This window comes from Carcharodon carcharias, chromosome 5 (genome assembly GCF_017639515.1).
Source record: "Carcharodon carcharias isolate sCarCar2 chromosome 5, sCarCar2.pri, whole genome shotgun sequence".
Lineage (NCBI taxonomy): Eukaryota > Metazoa > Chordata > Chondrichthyes > Lamniformes > Lamnidae > Carcharodon > Carcharodon carcharias.
In genome coordinates this window covers 116,893,656-116,917,333 of record NC_054471.1, presented here as the reverse complement: position 1 = coordinate 116,917,333, position 23,678 = coordinate 116,893,656, and the positions used below count along the sequence as shown (strand labels likewise).

At 42.9% G+C, this 23,678-nt stretch overlaps 1 protein-coding gene across 1 annotated transcript in view; it reads right to left on the bottom strand.

Annotated features, from left to right (window-relative positions):
- Positions 1-251: 251 nt before the first annotated feature.
- Positions 252-23,678, bottom strand: part of ptchd4 (patched domain containing 4) — a 101,220-nt gene continuing 77,793 nt past the window's right edge. Inside the window, exon 3 of the mRNA XM_041188772.1 lies at positions 252-1,888. Within this exon, the coding sequence (XP_041044706.1) occupies positions 252-1,888 (1,637 nt within the window). The remainder of the gene's footprint in view (positions 1,889-23,678) is intronic.

The window sequence follows — 23,678 nt, the reverse complement described above, 5'->3', positions numbered from 1 at the left end:
ATTAATTTCAGTATTTCACTTTCATTACACCCTTAGTGTCAGGTGGAACAGGTTTATTCTTTTGAAATCTTATCTTGATTGCCTGTTTAATGACAGAACATTTCAAATCACCCATGCTTCCTTAGTTCTGTCCTACTGGCCAGCACAAGCTGACAGGATTGAATAAGCTCAGACCTTACCAGGGAGCCAAACCACCTGTTTTGTGGGTCTGTTCTGATGCAGATTTTTCCAGTGATGTCTTGTTGAGGTGTTCAAACTGTGGTGACGTGATCAACCATTCCTGAATTATCTCGTATCTCCACACATTCAATTTCCTCTTTCCTTTCCGCACGCTTCTTTTTCTTGTGTCTTTTCTTGGATGGAGGAAAAAATGTTAGAAAGACAGGTAATATAACAAAACAATGCAGTAGTGTACAGGTGGCTGTGAGAAGTAAGCACTTAAACAGTGTGAAGGTCAAATTTGAAGGCACAAAAACCAGGGGCATCAACCCTAAAAGAAAACAAATATTACTCTGCAAGATGGCTGCTCCATTCCATTCTAAAGAGTTTTTGATACATTCAGTCCTGGTGCGCTCTTTTTCTAATACAAATGTAAAAAGCAGAGGTGCACAGTGGTCTATGGCATAGTTCAAAGAGTAGATAAGGCACAAGATTGAGATGCTGTCCATATCTACTTTCCATAGTGTCATCAATCCAACCACACCAAACTCCATTGATGTTACGCTAAGTATCACCCAAACATTACCCAATGCATTGATAACCAAAAAAACAGTCAACAGTAGAATGATCAAGACGCTAACACTGGAGTTCAGGATTGGTGAGGTGATGGAAGAGATATATCGATCCATGAAAACAAAGGTTGGATTGAACACTATATATTTTATCCTAGAAATGAGGGAGTGTTTACGTAATGTTTCCAGTAAATCAATCATTTCTTCATGTATATTCTCTGCAGTTCTAGCCACCATGTACACTCGGGAGGCTATAATGTCTACTTCCTCTGATGTCTTTGAAAAAATGATATCATCCATGTAGTTTTGAAATTCTGGTCGCTTTAAAAACGAATTAGCTAGAATGTTGATAAAATCACTTTTGGTTAGTACTGTAACATTCAGTTTTTTCAAATACTCTAAATAGTGCTCAATCCATGATATTCTGATGAACCCCCTGCTGATTACTCGCAAGTCTTCCTGTATTGTTAGATTCCAGTATTCTATTGGCTCGTAAATATAAAAACCTATGACTGGGCTGTAGTTGCTGAAGTATTTTTGCTGGGTTATTGTAAAGGAAACACTTTGTGAGTTGCTTGCAAGCAAATTAATGAGATTTGATCCATTACTGATTTGTAAACATCCCATAAAGGAAAATGACACATAAATCAGGTATAGTAGCACAACAAAAGGCTTGACATATGTATTAATGATCCATTCAGTGTAGTGCTCCCTCAAAAAACGCTGAAGGAAATGTTTTTGATATGGATCACATTCATGAGAACCAGACTGCTGAAATCCATCATTCATCATAGTTTTAAACCAGACAGGTCTGGAAGCTAGGTATTCAGGTGAAGGAATTCGACAGCAAAAAATACTGTGGTAGCGATTTTGTTCCAATTGCCCAGCAAAGACCAAGCATGAGCCATAAAAGGAAACAACATAGAAATAGTTTACTAGAACAGTGACACACATGTTCTGACAGAATATTTTAACAGATTCAACATTTGTGAATGGGCTTGCACCCATTCCGAAGGTAATGATATAGAGAGAGCTCGTCATTGTGTAGGACACCATTGCATCAGAATATGCAGCTGCTATTCTTTCCTTAAATGGCTGATCTTCTTTTGTTCTCCGCCATCCAGCTAGTAGCTCAAATACTCCTTTAGTTCCATGACCTTACAGAGAGTAGAATAAGTAAACTATTAGCATATGACAATTCAGCATGTACAAACATTTCCACTGATGTCATAAACATTAGTGTCATGTGTTTAACTTAATGTTTCATGCCAGTATGTGCCTTATCAAGACTGGGCCAGTAATAGTTAAACAACACAAACCAATAAATCTCATTGTTCCATATCATTTTAAGATAATATATGTACAAAAATAAATTGTTCATTTTATGGTTTCATATAGAAAAATATGGTAATGTTCAGCAAAACAGGGACAATGCTTAAATATAACTGTCTTGCCCCAGGATTTTGTGAAGGAAAACTGCTTATATCCATGGGCAATACATAATAGTTAACACATCTTTACATCTACAATACTATAGGGAAGATTTTATGAACTTGAGCTTCCAATACAGACTACACATATCTAAAATGCTCTGTGTGGATTTAAAGAGAGGGAAGGCTCAATCATTCTGCTGGCTGAGTATCCTGTGAAGACTGTTGATGTCCCCACCAAAGTTCCTGATTTGTAATCCCAGTATGTGGGGATGCAGGTTCATATGTTTATGTTACAAACTATCTCTAATAAATTAAGAATGGTGAGTGTTGAGAGAATCCCCAACGCACTGCGGCTATGTGCTGATAATGTTGATAATGCTGTCAATGTAATGTTATGATACGATGGGGCACTAATTATACATGACAGTCAAATGGGATCTCGAATGAAGCTTCAATCTCAGCAGAGGAAGTAGAAGGACTTGCAGACAGGAAATGTCAGTAGGCTTGTTTTTATTGGAAAAGAAAGCAACAGAATCCATTCTTTGAAATTATAGAAGAAACATGATCTGCTGCCCCTCTGCTGAGCAAATAAAAATTTCCTAAATCCCCCACTAAGCAAACTTTTTGTTTCCTTTCCCTGCCACTGAACATGTTTTAGGCCTCTGCTTCCTCCCTCCACAGAAAATTTGTTCTCTGCTAAGCAAATGTCTGACCACCAACTCACCCCATTGAGTAACTTTCTGCCCCCTGTTGAGCAAGTTAAAGGCCACTGAAGAAATAGTCAAAAGACATTTAAAAAGATGTATTCCTGCTTCTTTAGTCACCTCTTCCTTTTCCCATCTGTCGCCTCCCGTGTCCCTCCTCCTATGTTTTCCTTTTCCATTTCCTCCCTCCTTCCTTCTTCTCCTTCTCATCCACCTCTCCCCTCTCATTGGTTCCCCTTCCCCAGATAATTTGCATTGAGAGTAGGCCCAAAATGATTTAAGAAAGAAGTGGATAAGATAGAAGAGGCATTAACACCAAGAGCAATTTTACCTTAAAATGTATGGGAGAATTTTCTCCCCATCGGCAGGGGTTGGGCTGGAGCGGGCATGCAGCTGATTACCACCTGCGCTCGGCTGTGCACCGCCATTCTGCGTGGGTGGGCCAATTAAGGCCCCCAGTGTGATGCACATCCGGAAGCACTGAGCGCTCCCTGTACGGGTGGGAGGTGTAGGCTGGTCAGGGCCCGCATGAAAAAGCACAGAAATCTCCCTGAGGTAAACAGCTGCCTCAGGGAGATTAGTTTGAGTTTCAAAAATTTTAATAAAGAAAAAAAAAATTAAGACATGTCCCTTCATGTGAAAGTGTCACATGAGCTGGGACATGTCTATGAATTTTAATGAAAATCTTTATTTCATTTATAAATCATTCATGAAACCTCACCCCGCCCGCAGATGAGGTTTCATGAAAAATGCAAAGGCCGCCTAGGCTCTTCGCCAGCCCACCAACCTTAAGGTTGCACGGGCGCCAATGTTAAGTGGTTTAATTAGTTTTTAAATGGTCTTAATAGGCCTTTGCCAGTTAGGCGGGCACGCAGCCGACTCCAGTGCATGCCTGCTGAACTGAAAATCGGAATGATGCGCGGTGACGTTGGGACGCATGCCTGACATCACCGCGTGTCACTTTACGTGTCGGTGAGAGGGCCCTGCCCCCGCTCGCCAAGCCGAAGATTCTGGCCATAGAATTGGCTCACGGTATGGTGGGAAATGGGGACTGGTGGAAGGGAAAGGAGCAAAGCGTTGAATATCAATGGGAAAGGTTTGGTTGGGAAATGCAGAAAAGGATTCTTTAAAACATAAAATTCAAAGGAAAAGGTGCTCACTCGCATCAGCTGTACATAATATCTGGGATCAAAAGGCTCCGTAATGTAATTACAGAAATGTGTTACAGAAGATTGAAATGCTGTCCATATCTACTTACCATAGTGTCATTAATCCAACCATACCAAACTTCATTGATGTTATGCTAAGTATCACCCATATATTAATCAAGCAATCTTAAGAGTAACTTACGTATTTCTATTAAATATGCCTTATTGGAATGACAGTGACTCTATAGCAGCTAATGTGGACAAATGGGAATTCCCATTAGAAATGTTTACATGGCACTTTTCAAGAGTGTGCAACTCTTATTAGAAAAAATTTCAAACTATTACAGATATAAGCATTGAATTAATGAACTTCTAGAAATATTGCTCGTGAATCTTTCCCTAATGAAAATCCCAAAGCTTGTCACATGACATAATGATAATAAGTGCTTAGTCAAGTGTTTAATAAACTATCTGTACAGCAATAGACAAAATTTGTATGACATGACAAATTACTCTTCCTGTACAGCCCTTACTAAAACAATGACAATTGGTGCATCTCATAAACTACAAATTATACATGTCAAGAGCTACAAATCTGGTGCTGGGCCTAAAAGTTCAACACAGTTTTTGGTGAAATTTCATCATTTTAGTGGCCGTAGAATGGGTCAGAAGACAGTTTAGACTGGTTTCCTGTTTCAAAATCGATTCGCTGGCACTGTCCTTCCAGCATGTACCTGGAAGGTGCACACTGATGTCATTTAATTATTTTGGAATGAAGCCAGTGGTGCTGCAGCTCCAAGATTTATAATTATACACTCACAAAATATTCCAGGTAAATTAGACCTAGAATTCTAAGGTGTAGTAGCTTCCTGGATCAGATAAGTCATGAGTTTGTGGGGGAGAAATTGGACCCCTATCTGCCTCCTGCTGCATGAGAATCTGCAGCAATGTACTGCTCTCCCTGTGGCAAGAAAGGTGACCACTGTAATCAACCTTTATGGCAAACACCTATTCAGGAAGCTTTTGGAAGGTCTATAATATCCGAAGTACAGGAATGCTTTTGACTATTAATTAACACACTTTATGAAGTTGAGAGTTGAGAAATTCATCATAATAGTATCATAGTAATACAGCATCAAGATAGGACCATAGAGTTTAACATGGTTGCTGGTTTTCCTGAGGGCCAGGGTGCAACTGATGGTGCCTACATTGTTTTGTGAGAATTCCCCTCAACTTCCTTAACAGATAAAGCTTCCACTCCCATGAATGCACAGGTTATGTGTGACAATGTGCGGAGGATCTCACATCAGTGAAAGATGTACTGCAAGTTGTCATAATGTATTCATCGATTTCTTCAGAGAAGAAAATTATGTCAGTGGATGGCTAGTGGGTGACGTTGCAGTGACGGATTCTGACAAAGGGTCACCGATCCTTTAAAACATTGAAAAATGGTGCAGCAGACCAGAGCATTCTTAAGTTCTCTAATGCAGTACTGGAACTTTGGTGCAAGAGGAGAGGAGTTCTCTTCCCTCAGAGGCCAGGAGGCCCTTCAAACTGAGAATGTTGTGGGAGCAGGTAGCTGTTGCAGTCAATGCCAATGGTGTAGCACTGACCTAACTCTATTTTTCTCTCCACAGATGTTGTAAAGCCAGCTGAGCATTTATAGCATTTTCTGCTTTTATTTCACAATTCCTTACTTACCTGCTGCTTGCCAGCCTGCTGCTGCAATCTTCAGTCAAAACTAATTTTTTCTGTGCATGATAGTACAGTACTTATGTTTGATGAGTATTTTATGAATCGCTATTCAAACAGATATGCAAATGAGTGGGCCCAGGAGATTTTCATGCAATTCCTCTCCAGACCATTAGTAATTGCAATTCATTTTTCATTGGTCTAAAAATGCTGCAAATCAGCATGCAGAATTTAGAGGCTATATGACTTTGCAGCAAAGTTTTATGTCATTCTGAAACCCAGTGCTGTCTGGCAGAATGGGACTTTGTGGTGGCAAAATTAGATAGTCTTCAAAATCCGGCAGCATGTTCAAGGTAATGCAGGCAGCTTGTAAACATTGTACTGATTGTCACAAGCAGTTCAGTGCTGAATGCACTGTTGAATCATTGCTGTTGTAATATGCCTTTAAAGATAGCACCATGATATCACTAGAAGGGAAGTGTATCATGATATCCAGTCTTAGTTTCACTTTTGCCTTTGAGCAGAGCATACATGCAGAGTTCTGTTGCTGATGTTTTCAAGCTTTCTACCTACGTATAAATGTTTTCATATGCCTATTCTAAATAAATGAGCCCACAACGTGTTTACACAATCCCTTATGAGCGATTGGTATTTATATCAGTATAACAACATGACAATTGCATGACTGAACAGGGGCTCCAGTTTGTACAAGGCTAGCACCACTTCATGGTTAGCCTGCTCTGCTTAAATTCGACTTGCACCTCTTAAAGAAGAGGTGATGCAAAGGCTGGAAGTGGTGACTGAGGAGTTAAAGACCAGGAAAAACCTTGAAAAATGGTGCAACAGACCAGAGCATTCCTAAGTTCTCCAATGCAGTTCTGGAGCTTGGGGCAAGAGGAGAGAAGTTCTGTTTCCTCAGAGGCCAGGAGATCCTCCAGGCTAAGAATGTGTGGGAGCAGGTAGCTGTTGTAGTCAATGCCAACAGTGAAGCACCGAGGACATGGACGCAGAGCAGGAAGAAATTTAATGACCTTACGAGTCATCATACCCTACTAAATTCTCCACTGGCCTCACACACTGCTTAATTCACCATGCTAGCATCACTCATCTACCAACGATCTCTATCAACCATGACTTTTACATCATATTCATAGCTTCATCTCATCTTCATACTCTATCATCTTGCAATTTTCACACACTGCCAGCTATTCAATTGCAGCAGACACTTGACCCACATTCATTGTTACACTTCCCTCACCCTTGGAGGACAACAGAAACAGCAGGAGCTAACCAGAAGGGACAGGCATGGCTTCATATCCTTATCATGATGATGGAGATGATGTCGGAAATCATTGGTCCAGTTATGACTGAGGCTTTGTCCAGCAGTGGGGCTAAAACTATTGAGGATGATGGTATGTTTCTACCTGATTCACCTTCTCACACCCTCCTCCTCCATTGATTTATAAATTGCAGATTTTCTAAGCATGCATCTCTTGCTTTGCCTCCATCTTCCCTCCTCTCAAACGTACCCTGGTCTCTTTATGCTTTCAAATTCTCAAGAACTGCCACCTGATCAGACAGTGGTGCAGAAGGATGAAGTCCTTGATGAACTGAAGACTAATGATGAAGGAACAGCATCACTCAATCTCACACTCAGCCATCAGCTAAGATACTGGTACTGCGCAAACCTTACAGGGGAGTTTAGAAGTGGAATCTGCACACAATAGGTTGGATTTTCCTATGGGCTTTGGGATGCCGATGTCAGGACTAAATAGGGGTTCCAAGCCTGCCCTTGCCAGTAGCGAGACTGCTGGCACTATTTTCCGCAGGCGGCCTCTTAATTGGCCACCTTCACACTACTAAGGACGGTGGGTGGTCCCTGAGCCTGGGGGGGCTCAATTAAAGGGCAGGAACCTCTGGAGCCTCAGCAGCCCCACTGGGAGAGGTCGGGAACATAGAAAAGCTGCATTGAAGATTCCCAAAGCCAGTAGGGTCATTGGGATGGAGGCAAAACCTCGTCGCAGGATCAGACCTAGCTACAATTGCAGTTTTTTATCCACTTAGCCCTGGCATTGGGACATGGAGCCCCGAGTTCCAATTATAAGAATGCAGGCCATGCATTAGTTAGGCTGCAGTGGGGAATCTTACGCCTGGTCTAGAGTGGATAACCCTGGTCACCCAGCAGTCATTCTCTGCTTTGACTTGTTGGCTGAAAGATCGTTGGAGTAGCTGACTGGCATACTGTAAATACATCATTATTGTTGCCAAGATTGTGGGCATTCTCTAGCATTATTTGCCAAGCATGATCACCCACCAACGGCACCTTCAATGAGAAGTAGCCATTGTCTTTGCAGTACACCATAACATTAATACGCAGCACTTACAAAGCCACATGTTCAATCATTAGCACCCTGCACTTTGGAGAAGTTTGCTATCTTGACTACTTCTCTCTGTTTGGAGAGAATGCAATGAAGTTCTCTTTCTTGGTATAAAGAGTCTCTGTCACCTCTCTGATGTAGTAGAAATTAACTAGGAAGTTTTTTTTATTCATTCATGGGATGTGGTGTCACTGGTTAGGTCAGCATTTATTGTCCATCCCTAATTGCCCTTGAGAAGGTGGTGGTGAGCTGCCTTCTTAAATCACTGCAGTCCATGTAGCATAGGCATACCTATCGTGCTGTTAGGGAGGGAGTTCCAGGACCTTGACCCAGCGACAATGAAGGAACAGTGATATATTTCCAAGTCAGGATGGTGAGTGACTTGGAGGAGAACTTGCAGGTGGTGGTGTCCCATGTGTCTGCTGCCCTTGTCCATCTAGATGGTAGTGGTTGTGGGTTTGGAAGATGCTGTCTAAGAAGGATTGGTGAATTCCTGCAGTACATCGTTTTGATGGTACACAGTACTGCCACTGTGTCTGTGGTGGAGGGAGTGAATATTTGTGGATGTGGTGCCAATCAAGCGGGCTGCTTTGTCCTGGACCGTGTCAAGCTTCCTGAGTGTTGTTGGAGCTGCACTCATCCAGGCAAGTGGGGAGTATTCCATCACACTCCTGACTTGTGCCTTGTAGATGGTGGACAGGCTTTGAGGAGTCAGGAGGTGAGTTACTCACCACAGGATTCCTACCCTCTAATACGTTCTTGTAGCCATAGTATTTATATGGCATGTCCAGTTCAGTGTTTGGTCAATGGTAACCCCCAGGATCTTGATAGTGGGAGTTTTAGCGATGGTAATGCCATTAAATGTTAAGGGGCGATGGGTAGGTTCTCTCTTGCTGGAGATGGTCATTGACTAGTGCTTTTGTGGTGCCAATGTTACTGTTCACTTGTCAGCCCAAGCCTGGATGTTGTCCAGATCTTGCTGCATTTGGAGATGGACTGCTTCAGTATCTGAGGAGTCACGAATGGTGCTGAGGATTGTGAAATCATTAGCGAACATCCCGACTACTGAGTTTATGATGAAAGGAAGGTCATTGATGAACTGGCTGAAGATGGTTGGGCTGAGGACAAATATTTGTCAGACATTGTCAGGTATTTTGCCTATTCTAGCCTGGAAGGACCACAACATGAAGAAATTCAGGGCAATGGTCACCTTCACAGCCACTGGCAGTGTCATCCTTGCCCATCCTGAGCCTGCAGATCTGATTCCAAGAGGCATTAGAGTGCTGTGAGCACTCCCTTTGTAAAGTGCAAACATGGAACACGGTGCTCCTGGTTTAGATATATGTAAGAGAAGTGCTTCTGGAAGACCCTTGGGTGATAAGGCCTCTGGCTGAGAGCCCTTCTCCCTCTCCTTGTCCTCCCTCCATGAGGAGTTTGTCCATTTATTTGCTGCCTCTGCACCATACCTCTCATGCTGCAGCCAAGGGGAAATGCCACCCATTTCCAGGAGCAAGTGGTGTGCTTAGTGTAGAGTAAAGGGTTAACATCAGAAGCACATGATACTGATGTAATAATGGTGTAGCACCACATGATTGAGTAAGAATTTTTTTTTCCCTTTATTTTTTCATGGGATCTGTACGTCTCTAGCAAGGCCAGCATTTGTTGCCCATTCCTAACTGCCCTTGAGCTGATGGCTTGCTACGACATTGCAGAGGGCAGTTAGGAGTCAACCACATCGCAGTAGGTTTGGAGCCACATGTAGACCGGACCACTTAATGATGGCAGATTTCCTTCCCTAAAGGGTATTAGTGAACCAGATGGGTTTTTATGACAATCAGTGGTTTCATTACTGAGGCTAGATTTATATTGGAAGAACAGACAAGCCCCAAGGAACCTCATCCAGAGCCTGAATGCATGAAGAAACATGGTGGCAATGGACAGTGGGTAAAAGTCCCAGAAAAACTTTAAAATGCCACAGACCTGGCAAGTCAAGAGACCCTTGAAAGAAAGAGGAAAGGAACAGATTCAAATTTCCCCCAAAAAGTTGGAGCATCATGGGTTCAGCCAGTACAAGCTAAGGCACAGACCTCGGCCTGAATCTTCGGCTCGGCGAGCGGGTGCTTAAAATGACATGCAGTGATGTAGGGCGGGTGTCCCAATGTCACTGCACCTCATTTAGATTTTCAGTTTGGCGGGCATGAAGCTGAGTTGGCTGCGCGCCTGCTGAACTGTCAAAGGCCTATTAAGTCAATTTAAATATCAATTAAACTAATAAACTGAGCTGCCCATCCAACCTTAAGGTTAGCGGGCAGGTAAAGAGCCCAGGTGGACTTCGTGTTTTTCATGGAACCTCATCCACAGGCGGGATGAGGTTTTATGAAAGGTTTATTAATTCAATAAATTTTTTCATTCGTATTCATTGACAAGTCCCAGCTCATATGACACTGTCACATGAGAGGATGTCTTAAATTTTTTTCCTTTCTCATTAAAATTTTGGGGACTTAAACTAATCTCTCTGAGGTGGCTCTGTGCCTCAGGGAGATTTCTGCACTTTCACGCACTCACGCACACGTGCGAAAGAGTGCAAGCCCTGACTCAGGGACCCCAACCACCCGCCCCATCCTCTCCACCCCCTCAACCCCCATCCCGGCTGCACAGGGAACACATCATGCTTCCAGGTGCGCATCACCCTGAGCGGACCTTAATTGGCCCACCCACGTGAAATGGTAGTGCGGACCTGATTGGGGACGCCGATCAGGTCTGCGCCCGCCCCCACCTGCCCCCGTACAACCCCCCCAATGGGGGGAAAATTCTCCCCCTGGAGTCCAGAGAGCAGTGAGCACAGAACTGAAGCAACCAGCAGTACCAGTGAAGCTGCAACAATTCCAGGGCTCAGTGGAAGCATGGAGTCAGAGCTAGGTGAATCCAAGGAAGGGGTGAAATATAAGCTGGTTTAAGTTGGGGGTGGGTGGTGGGGTTGTTGGGTGTGGTTGTAGGGACAAGCAAGCAGTGATAGCTTTCTATCACTGCTTGCTTGTCCCTACAACCACACCCAACACCTCCCCACCCCCCACACACCTTAAAGCAGCTTATATTTCACCCCTTCCTTGGATTCACCTAGTTCTGTTGAAGGGTCATGAGGACTCGAAACGTCAACTCTTTTCTTCTCCGCCGATGCTGCCAGACCTGCTGAGTTTTTCCAGGTAATTCTGTTTTTGTTTTGGATTTCCAGCATCCGCAGTTTTTTGTTTTTATAACAATGAGAAGGATGTCCAGCAGGGGGAGGAGAGTGCCCTAACTGTGCAAAAATAGGCCACTTCAAAACTGTTTTTCATTCAAAACTGCTGAAAACCTGCTAGAAGAGGGAGAAATGTTTAAACCAAAGCCACAGATGAGAAGTAGAAGAAATACAAACAAAGGAAGTAACCTTCCAAGGAGAAGTTAATGATGCTGCAAATAAATACTGGAGTTTTAAACTCGAAGTGGATGGGCATCTCACATATTTTAAACTAGGCACAGGACCAGGTGTTTCAATTTTATCAAAGTAAAATGGCTCAAGCAGATACATTGCAACTTCATCTATCAAATTACAGGGTTCCCTTTTGGGGCTACATTGAAAGTTAAAGGCTAATTCATGGCAAAATTAAAATACAAAGATAGAGAAATCGTCGAACTACTCAATGTCATACAAAATCAAGAATGTCCTCGATTAAGCAGTAAGCCATGCTTGCTAATTTATAAAGTGGATGAAGCTGCTGATGAGCATTGCAGCAGGACATTCACAAATGAATTTCTAAAATTATTTACAGGCTTAGGGACACTGAAGACCAAGTACCATATCGCCCTGTGAGCTGATGCTAAACCAATCTGCCTTTTTACACCGAGGAAGGTCCCTCATCTCTAATCTTGGAAAAAATCAAGGGTGAAATTGAGAAGATGCTACAGCAAGATGTTAATTCATTGGGTGCCATGCCACAAAATTGTGTGCAGGAATTGTCAAGGTTCCAAAGCCAAAGGGTCTATAAGAATCTGTGTGGTTTTAACTCAACTAACCAAATCAGTGGAACATGAAATCCAGTTGATGGCCTCAGTGGATGAAAGTCTTGTCAAACTAGCCAAGAGCACTTTATTCACCAAATTAGATGCCAACAGTGGATATTGGCAGTTGTCTCCAGGCAAAAAAGATCCAGATTGCTGACCACATTTATAATGCCATTTGGTCATTTTTGTTGCAATAGATTACAATTTTGAATTGTGTCCATTCCAGAAATGTTCCAAAGAGCAATGTCTCAAATCCTGTAAGGAATGGAAGGAGTAATATGCTCTACAGACTTGTAAATGGCTCCATGACAGAAGAGGATGATTGCAGAGACTAAACAGTCCTGAGAGTCTTACAGGATGCAGGTTTAACATTGAATGAAAAATGTTAGTTTGCCAAACCTATGATCAAATTTCCAGGTCACATAGTACAAGCCAATGGAAGCACAGTTGATCAACAAAAAAACAAAAGTGATCAAAGAATTCCCACAACCCAGGAACATTACTGATAAGACCATAAGACATAGGAGCAGAAATTAGGCCATTCAGCCCATCGAGTCTGCTCTCCCATTCAATCATGGCTGATAAGTTTCTCAAGCCCATTCTCCCACCTTCTCCCCGTAACCTTTGATCCCCTTACCAATCAAGAACCTATCTATCTCGGTCTTAAATACACTCAATGACCTGGCCTCCACAGCCTTCTGTGGCAATGAATTCCATAGATTCACCACTCTCTGGCTAAAGAAGTTTCTCCTCATCTTTGTTCTAAAAGGTTTTCCCTTTACTCTGAGGCTGTGCCCTTGGGTCCTAGTCTCTCCTACTAATGGAAACATCTTGCCCACGTCCACTCTATCCAGGCCTTTCAGTATTCTGTAAGTTTCAATCAGATCCCCCCTCATCCTTCTAAACTCCATCGTGTACAGAACCAGAGTCCTCAAACGTTCCTCATATGTTAAGCCTTTCATTCCTGGGATCATTCTCATGAACCTCCTCTGGACCCTCTCCAGGGCCAGCACATCCTTCCTGAGATATGGGGCCCAAAATTGCTCACAATATTCTAAATGTGGTCTGACCAGAGCCTTATAAAGCCTCAGCAGCACATCCTCTGTTTTTATATTCTAGTCCTCTTGAAATAAATACCAACATTGCATTTCCCTTCCTAAATACCGACTCAACCTTCAAGTTAACCTTAAGAGAATCCTGGACTAGGACTCCCAAGTCCCTTTGCATTCCAGATTCTGAATTCTCTCTCCATTTAGAAAATAGTCTATGCCTCTATTCTTCCTACCAAAGTGCATGACCTCACACTTCCCCACGTTGTATTCCATCTGCCACTTCTTTGTCCAAATCGTTCTGCAGCCTCCCTGCCTCCTCAATACTACCTGTCTCTACACCTATCTTTTTATCATCTGCAAACTTAGCCAGGATGCCCTCAGTTCCTTCATCTAGATCATTAATGTATAAAGTGAAAAGTTGTGGTCCTAACACTGACCCCTGCGGAACTCCACTAGTCACCGACCGCCATCTTGAGAAGGACACCCTTATACCCACTCTCTGCCTCCTACCAGACAGCCAATCTTATAACCATGCTAGTACCTTGCCTCTAACACCATGGGCGTTTATCTTACTGAGCAGTCTCCTGTGTGGCACCTTGTCAAAGGCCTTCTGGAAGTCCAAGTAGATAACATCCATTGGCTCTCCTTTGTCTAACCTACTCAAAGAATTCCAACAGATTTGTCAGGCATGACCTCCCCTTGATGAAACCATGCTGACTTTTCCCGATTTTACCATGCACTTCCAAGTATTCTGAAATCTCATCCTTAATAATGGACTCTAAAATCTTACCAACGACCGAGGTCAGGCTAATCGGCTTGTAATTTCCCATCTTTTGCCTCACTCCCTTCTTAAACAGGGGGGTTACATCTGCGATTTTCCAGTCCTCTGGGACCCTCCCTGACTCCAGTGATTCCTGAAAGATCACCGCTAACGCCTCCACTATCTCTTCAGCTATGTCCTTCAGAAGTCTGGGGTGTAATCCATCTGATCCAGGTGATTTATCCACCTTCAGACCTTCTAGTTTTCCTAGCACCTTCTCCTTGGTAATGGCCACCATACTCACCTCTGCCCCCCGACTCTCTTGAACTTTGAGGATGTCACTCGTGTCTTCCACTGTGAAGACTGACACAAAGTACCTATTCAGCTCCTTCGCCATTTCTTTGTTCCCCACTACTACTTCTCCAGCATCATTTTCCAGCGGCCCAATGTCCACTTTTGCCTCTCTCTTACCCTTTATATATCTAAAAAAACTCTTGCAATCTTCTTTTATATTACTGGCTAGTTTACCCTCATATTTAATCTTCTCCCTCCTTATTTCTTTTTTAGTTGTCCTCTGTTGATCTTTGTAAGCTTCCCAATCCCCTGGTTTCCCACTGCTCTTCACCTCATTGTATGCTTTCTCTTTAGCTTTTATGCTGTCCCTGACTTCCATTGTCAGCCATGGTTGCCTCGTCCTCCCTTTAGTATGCTTCTTCTTCCTAAGGATGAATTTTTGCTGTGTCTCCAAATTACTCTCAGAAACTCCTGCCATTGCTGTTCGACTGTCTTTCCTTCTAGGTTCATCTCCCAGTCAATTCTGGCCAGCTCCTTCCTCATGCCTCTGTAGTTGCCTTTATTCAACTGTAATACCGTTACATCTGATTCCAGCTTTTTCCTCTCAAATTGCAGGGTAAATTCTGTCATATTGTGGTCACTTCCTCCTAAGCGTTCCTTCACCTTAAGCTCCCTTATCAAATCTGCCTCATTACACATCACCAAATCTAGAATTGCCTGCTCCCTAGTGGGTTCCAACACAAGCTGCTCCAAAAATCCATCTCGTAGACATTCCACAAATTCCTTTTCTTGGGATCCACTATCAACCTGATTTTCCCAGTCTACCTGCATATTGAAATCCCCTACGATCACTGTAACCTTGCCTTTGGGATGGTCAACCAAGTGGGCAATTTCCTACAAAATTTGGCAGAGGTCAATGAGCCTTTGAGACAGCTGTTGAGACAGGGTCAACAGCGGTGCTGGAATCTGGACCAGAAAAATGCTTTTGAAAAGATTAAACAACTTTTAATCCCCTCTGAAATGTTGGCAGATTATAACCCAGAATTATTGACCATAGTAGCAGCAGATGGGTCATTCAATCACTGAAGAACAAATGTCATTTAAAAAAATTATTCATTCACGGGATGTGAGCTTCACTGGCTGGGCCAACATTTAATGCCCATCCCTAATTGCTCATGAGAATGTGGTGGTGAGCTGCCTCCTCCAATTGCTGCTGTCCACGTGATGTAGGTACCCCCATAGTGCTATTAGGAATGCAATTCCAGGATTTTGATCCAGTGTCAGTAATAGAACGGCAATATATTTCCAAGTCAGGATGGTGAATGACTTGGAGGGGAACTTCCAGCCCATGGTAGTTAGCAAAAGAAAATAATGGAAATACCTGCGGATTAATTCTGCACCAGATCTGCCACTTGGTACATTAGTTTGATAGGTTACAAATACCACAATTGCCTGGTATAACTCATTCAATATGAGGCTTGATCAATAAATTGCAATAAAAGTTAAATGTTTTGCCTGTACAAAATTACTGCCATATTTTAACCAGGCTTTTTTAAAATTTAGATAAATGCTAATAACTGAATGGTGAATCTTTTTATTGTCATACACTAGCTGTCATGAAATTAATGATTTTTACATGACAAAGTATCCCATATATTAACCATGTTTATGAATCTACTGAAAAATGTGAACTACATCAGCATTTTAGTCACACTTAGTTTTGGCACCAACTCAAGTACTGCACTGCAGGAAGATACCTGAACATTCCTTGTGTGGCTGTTCATTATGTCAAATACTAGGTAAATTCCCAATTAAGGTTGGCTCATAAAAGAGAATACTATGGGGAGAATTTCCTGGTCGGCGAGAGGGGGTAGGGCCCGCTCGCCGACTCATAAAATGACACTTGATGTTGGGCGGGCATCCCGACCTCACCGCGCGTCATTTAGATTTTCAGTTCGGTGGGCACACAGCTGGCTTGGCTGCGCAACTGCTGAACTGTCAAAGGCCTATTAAGGCCTGTCAAAGGCCTGTTAAAAACTAATTGATATAATTAAATGAGCTGTCCATCCAACCTTAAGGTTGGCGGGCAGGTGAAGAGCCCAGGCAGCCTTTGCATTTATCATAGAATCTCATCCACTGGCGGGAGTGTTTAAAAATTCAATAAAAATTTTTTAAAAATTCAATGACATGTCTCAGCTCACGTGACACTATCACATGAGGGGACATGTTTTAAAAGTTTTTAATTACTTTATTTAGATGTTTAAAACTTAAACAAGTCTCCCTGAGGCACAGAGGGGGGATAATTCAGCCCTGAGTCTCCACTGCCACTATTTTCTTATCAAGATTTTGTTGATCAACAAATGAGGTTCAGTGCCGATGGTCTCAAATATTTTAAAATAGCTGCCTATAGATTACCAGCATTTGGAGCTAGAATGTTTTAACCCTATCAGCTCTCACACAAGAGCTTTCACATTTGTGGCTATGTGCTTGTATTTCATTTAAATGAATCCCTTGTGCCAAGATTAGATGACAGATGGGTCCCGAATTTTCCCTTAATTGTCACAACCCTGATCTTGATAATGCAAAATAATTGCAATATCAAGATCAAAGCTGTGTCAAGTAAGCAATTTTGTGTTTGACTGCACATACTCGTTTCCATGTTAAAGAGGCTTTCTCCTATATGATCTACCCAACACAGACTTTGCTGACAAAATGGGCAGAGTTTAATTCTACCCCCAGAAGTGATTTGGGAGGTGTGGGGGTGGGGTCATGTCTAGAGTCGGGAGGGAAGCCATGAGATGGAGTGCCTGTCAACTTTCTAACTCCCACTGATTCAGTCAGGGGTGGGAAAGTTCGAGGATGGCCTCACCACCCAGAGACCAATTGATGCCCTTATGTAGCCAATTAATAGCCACCAAGGGCCTCACTCTGCTGCCTTTGGTATTCTATCAGCAGCAGGGGGGCCTTAATGCCATGTGGGATGGCCACCCAGTAAAAGACGATGGCCTCCTGTGGTTTCAGAAGGACCCTCCTGATTGGGCATGCTGTGACACATGGAAGGCCACCCCCGCCTTGAAAATCTCTCTCTTCCTTCAACAAATGGCCACCTTACTGCCACTCTGGGGTCTGCCCAAACATATCTTCATTCCAGGATCCCTTCTATTGTTGCAAGCCCTAGGCAACTGCAGTTCCAGCAGTGGCCACCATTCTGGCAACCCATGGCCTCATACCCACCACCATTTTCCCTTACACCATACATGCCAATCCATACAGTGTCCACATGGGCAGACCGCAGGACCCATGCTGAAATGAAATAAAACAAAATTTAATTATCTATTACAGTCTTAAATATTAAAAAGCTCTCATTGATAAAAGCCTGTTCGATACATTTAAACCCCTTCAAGTTCTTAATCCCTTATAAAAACAAACATTTGTATTCATAGCCTCACATCAAAGACTGCTAATCTCTTTATAACCACCGTGAGCTATCATTCAAACTGTGAATTTACAGGACTCTCATGTAATAATGATATGTTGTGGAAGCAATCAAACAGCATTAATTCTACAATGGTCATCCTCATGTTATCCTTATATTAACAAGCAGAGACCCTTCCTCCAAGAGCTGCCAGCCAACTGGGTGGCCAGCAGCTTTTGAGTGCCAGCAGTGCCACCAGAATGGTAGCCGCTGCTGGAACTGCAGTTGCCTAGGGCTTGCAACAATAGAAGGGGTCCTGGAATGAAGATAAGTTTGGGCAGAGATTTAGGGAAATAGGTTAGTGGAGTTAGTCATACTCCTTGGCCTCATTTGTATGAAGTGGATTAGGCTTCAAGTGGCCCATTCCAGGAACTGTGCAAAAGATCTAGGTAGATACTCTGGTTCAGTACTAAGAGTGCCAATTTTTGCATGAGATGTTAAAGTGAAGCCCTGTCTTCCCTCTCATATAAGATCCCATGACACTGTTTTGAAAAAGTGCAGGGAAGTTATCCTTGATGTCCTGACCAGTATGTAGCCCTCAGTCAAAAGCATCACAAAAACAGATCATCTGGTCATCATCACGTTGCTGATATGGGAGTTTGTTGCACACAAATTGGCATTTCCTACATAACAACGTTGACTACACTTCAAAAAATACTTCACTGGCTGTAAAGCACTTTGGGAAGATCTTGAAATTCTGAACGGCACTATATAAATAGAAACATAGTAGCTAGGAGCAGGAGTAGGGCATTTGGCCCTTCAAGCCTGCTCTGCCATTCACTATGATCATGCCTGATCATCCAACTCAATAGCCTGCTCCCGATTTCTCCCCATATCCTTTGATCCCTTTCACCCCAAGAGCTATATCCAACTCCTTCTTGAAAACATACAATGTTTTGGCCTCAACTACTTTCTGTGGTAATGAATTGCATGGGTTCACCACTCTCTGGGTGAAGAAACTTCTCCTCATCTCAGTCCTAAATGATCTACCCCATATCCTCAGACTGTGACCCCTGGTTCTGGACTCTCCCACCATCGGGAACATCCTTCCTGCATCTACCCTGTCTAGTCCTGTTAGAATTTTATAGGTTTCTATGAGATCCCCTCATTCTTCTGAACTCCAGCAAATATAATCCTAGCCGACTCAATTTCTTCTCATATGTCAGTCCTGCCATTCCAGGAATCAATTGGGTAAACCTTCACTGACTCCCGCTATAAGGAGACCAAAACTGCGTATAATATTCCAGGTGTGGTCTCACCAAGGCCCTGTACAATTGCAGCAAGACATCCCTGCTCCTGTACTCGAATCCTCTGGCTATGAAGGCCAACATACCATTTGCCTTCTTTACCGCCTGCTGCACCTGCATGCTTACCTTCAGCGACTGGTTTATGAGGACACCCAGGTCTCGTTGCACATTCCCCTCTCTCAGTTTATAGCCATTCAGATAATCATCTGAAATGCAAGCCTTTATTTTCTTTTTTTCTGAAAGGGTACTGGATCTTATTTTCAGGAGAATAATTCAGGTACAGTTTTTTGTTGGCAATGGATTTGAGACAAAAGCCTCTATGTTAACAAATGTTACTTCATTTACAACCTCAAAAACATCCTCAGAAGGATGATACTTTGGAGGAAAATCTAGACCTGCATGCAGCAATATGGTTCCGGTGTCTCCCTCTGATGCAGGATTCTGCAATCTACAGTTAAGTGCCTTCATTGACACACTTCAAGTGAACTGAATGTTGGTGTTACATGCTGAACCAATTCACATATCCTGGGCTGGATTCCTCCCTGAGATACTGGCTGTTTTAGGGTCAATTTATGACAGTAAACAAGGGAGAATGTGTTCTTAAAGATTACAGCCCTAAAACTGCCACAAAAGTGCAGCACCTGAGTTCCTCTCCCAAAGGAACACTCGTTTCCTTTAAGCCTTGTCACTTTTAAGTAGGGTGAAGTGGGCCTCTATTTCCATTTGAAATTAACCCCAAATAATTATTGGTGGTGGTAATAGCTTCCAGGTGAATGCTGAAATGATAAGCCAATTTTATTTGCTGTTACTGAAGGTGTTTCTTTGGTCTTCATAATGATCTTTTCAGTATTTTTGGGATTGAGTCAGGACTCTGCTAATAGCTCTCTCAATTGCTCTACATTTGGTGTCATGAAAAGGAGGTGAGTGAACACATGGCAGAGGCTAGGTTAGAGGATCTTAAAAATGGGCTTCACGTGTGGAACTGTTTCCTACATGTAAACACCTCATTCAGGGTTTGCAGACCAAGGGAGGCAGCATGAGGAAGGTGCACAGGAAGTGGAGTCAGAGAGCCTGCAGTCAGCTGTCAGAACAAGAAGAACTCAAATGAACTTTCAATAAATAAGGATTGATTTATCAAATCAAGCCACTTCCCAATTTTATGCTCTTCCTCTACAGTGTTTAACAAAGGGTAGAATTCTGGACCCCCCAAAATGGATGGGCTTGGGTCAGATGGAATATAAAAATATTTTAAATTTCAAATCCGGACTCAAACCAGTCCATTTCCCACTTAAATGACGATGGAACGTGGGGTGGGCAACCAATATGTTAATGAGGTTGCAAGCCTTGGATTTTGACTTCATTTTAAATTTCACCCTGGCTGTCTGAATATCCTAGGTCTCAGGAAACTCAGCACTAAAGGGAGATGAGGACCTCTGTATGGCAGAGGTAATTGCCTTTCCCATTGCTATTTGTGGGCCAAAGGGCTTGGGACCCAGCACCCAAACAAACCTGCTTCTCTCCCTGTGATCAGAATCCACCACACCACCCCCCTCGAAATCACCAACTCATGCCACTTCCCCCATCAAGGTCACCAAATACGCCTCCACTGGACGGACCCCCAGAGTGGTCTACTGCCTCATATTTTAAGGGATTGTCCCTTATTTTGATTGTTTGTCCTGCATTCCTTAAGCGGCACCTTTTGTCCCATATTTCTAGGACAGCTTGTGGGAGACTGAGCCTGGGGGTATCAGTTGAGTGATTTGAGCAGGATTGCAGGCCTGTGAGCCAATCAGTCAAGAGATGATAATGTTGTGAATTCACAAGATAAATTGTAAGTTTTGGTTGCTTTAAACCACCACCCCGTTCCTATGGCTGCTAAAACCCCACATCGTCTCCCCTGCCCCCCCACCCCACCCTACACCACACCAAGATCTCATGCTCACCAGCAACACCCCACCCACTCTTATGGTCACCAGCAAACCCACCCCCACCCCGCTGCTTGTCCCACACTCGAAGCATCCCATATTTTATTTCATAAAATTTGCTCAAACTCTGCAAACCACTTCTATCATCATCACCGATTCCCCACCACCACCAACCCACTCCCTACCCCGGCTGGTACCCAATCTTTGCCCTCAGTCTGTTTCTAACCTCCGACAATCAACTCCCGGCACTACAGGCCACGCTGTATCCAACCCACTTGCGCCCCCCCCCCTGCCATTTGTGGTCTCTGCTCCAGCAGCAAAACCTTGACTGCTCCTGAACTATGCCCTCTGCTGCAGAAATCCCTGCCCAAAAAGGAGCCAAACCTATTAATCAGGCTGGCCCGTGGATGGGGATTCTGCTTCATAAAAACATCCAGGTTGTGGAATCAAAACCTGGTCTTCGGTGTGCCCAGACCTCCTCCCTGAACATAGAAATTCCACCCCAAAACATACTGGAGCTGAAGTCCCTCATCTTCCAGGATTTCGGCCCAGTTCTTCACAAAACAGAATGAAGTGGAATATTAATGGAGCAGGTTTTACAAGGCTCTGGTAATCTCTTACACTAGATTACTGCCCAGGGGCTGAAATCAAAAATTTATGCCAATGTTTAAGGTGCTGGCCTATACACAGAAAAATCTCCTTCATTGTCTGAATGGAATGACTAGAAAAATATATCGAAAGTAATGTCAAGAATATTTGGGAAAAATTCATCCCAAACAATCATAAAAATTCTGCAGGATAAATCCATCCAAAATAATTGACCTAAAAATGTTTTTGTGGAACTAACATTATTTAGAATTTGCTCCCAACATCTGAATGTTCAGTGTGAGGAAACAATGAGTACATACAGCTAGCACTAAATGGAAAAGATAAATTGGAGAGTTTCAGTTGGGGAATTGGCAGTGATTGGCACCTAACTTTCTGGTTGCTGTAGGCTTGAACTTTGCTGGTGGAACCATTTCTATTGGGTGGGAAATTCACTATAAACATCTCTTTACTTCACATCATCTCTTTCACGGTAGTCACGTCTTTATTCTCTCAGGATGTGGATATCGCCGGCTAGGCAGCATTTATTGCCTATCCCCGGGAGTATTAATCTTTATGGTTCATCTATCCAGTAAGATTAAAGAGAGGGCACACATCTGTGGCATCCAATTCCTTTGAGATCTAGACAGATCATTTGGGATCTCACAGCATATCTTAAAGATTTTCCTCAGTGCCATATTCCAGATTACTGATCCATGGTCCTTCAGGACAAAGAGCATCATCACTTTTGACCCAGAAAGCTAGCAACAGAATAAGAGGGACTAGCATTTTTTCTGCATCACAGCATTCCATAACGCACAGAGTGTTATTAATAAAAACCATGTGGTTATATCTGCTATTCAGTCAGTCGCTTGGCCCTTCATGAACCACAAGTAGCTCTAATTCATCAAGGTGCAGATAATTAGATTTTGGTCACAGTATTAACCTCCTCAACTGTAAATTCACTTGTTCAGTACAAACAATACAAGGGAAAGCAGGGCATTCTAGGAAGTTGTTTTTTATCTTTCGTGGGATGTGGGTGTTGCTGGCAAGGCCAGCATTTGTTGCCCATTCCTAATTGTCCTTAAGAAGGTGATGGTGAGCCACCTTCTTAAACCATTGCAGTCCCTGTGAACATTCCTGAATGCAATATTCTTGACTGCTTATAATGAGCTGATTAACCCTACTGTACCTAAGGAAATATCTAAGGCAGAGCTGCATTACCTGTAAAAGCACCTGCAAAGCAGCACATCAAAAGGGAAGTGTTCTGGGATGTTCTTCAGCTATCTGCTTACCAAAATATTCTGGGTAGTTATCCGCTCATTGCCCATAAAGAAGTACAACCCCTTTAACCTCAGGGCCTCAGTGAAAAATAGTAGGAACGGGACAAGTAATGTTAAAAAGTCATGCCTTAAGGGTTTGTGCCTTAACGCAAGGAGCATTTGCAATAAAGTGGATGAATTAACCGCGCAAATAGACGTAAACAGGTATGATATAGTGGGCATTACGGAGACATGGCTGCAGGGTGACCAGAGATGGGAACTGAATATCCAGGGGTATTCAGTATTTATGAAGGACAGACAAAAAGGAAAAGGTGGTGGAGTTACATTGCTGGTTAAAGAGGAAATTAACGCAATAGTGAAGAAAGTTATTAGCCCCGACGATGTGGAATCTGTATGGGTAGAACTGAGAAACACTAAACGTTAAAAAATATTAGTGGGGGTTGTATATAGACCCCCAAACGGTAGTGGTGATGTTGGGAATGGCATTAAACAGGAAATTAGAGACGCATGTAATAAAGGAAATCTGTAATTATGGGTGACTTTAATATGCGCATAGATTGGGCAAATCAAATTAGAAACAATACCATAGAGGAGGAATTCCTGGAGTGTATATGGGATGTTTTTCTGGGCCAATACATTGAGGAACCAACAAGAGAACAGGCCATCTTAGACTGGGTATTGTGTAATGAGAAAGGAATAATTGGCAATATAGTTGTGCGAGGCCCCTTGGGGATACGCGACCATAATATGATAGAATTCTACATCAAGATGGAGAGTGATGTAGTTGATTCTGAGACTTGAGTCCTGAATCTTAATAAAGGAAACTATGATGGTATGAGGCGCGAGTTGGCTATGATGGATTGGGAAACGTCACTTAAAGCGATGACGGTGGATAGGCAATGGCAAACATTCAAAGAGCGCATGGATGAA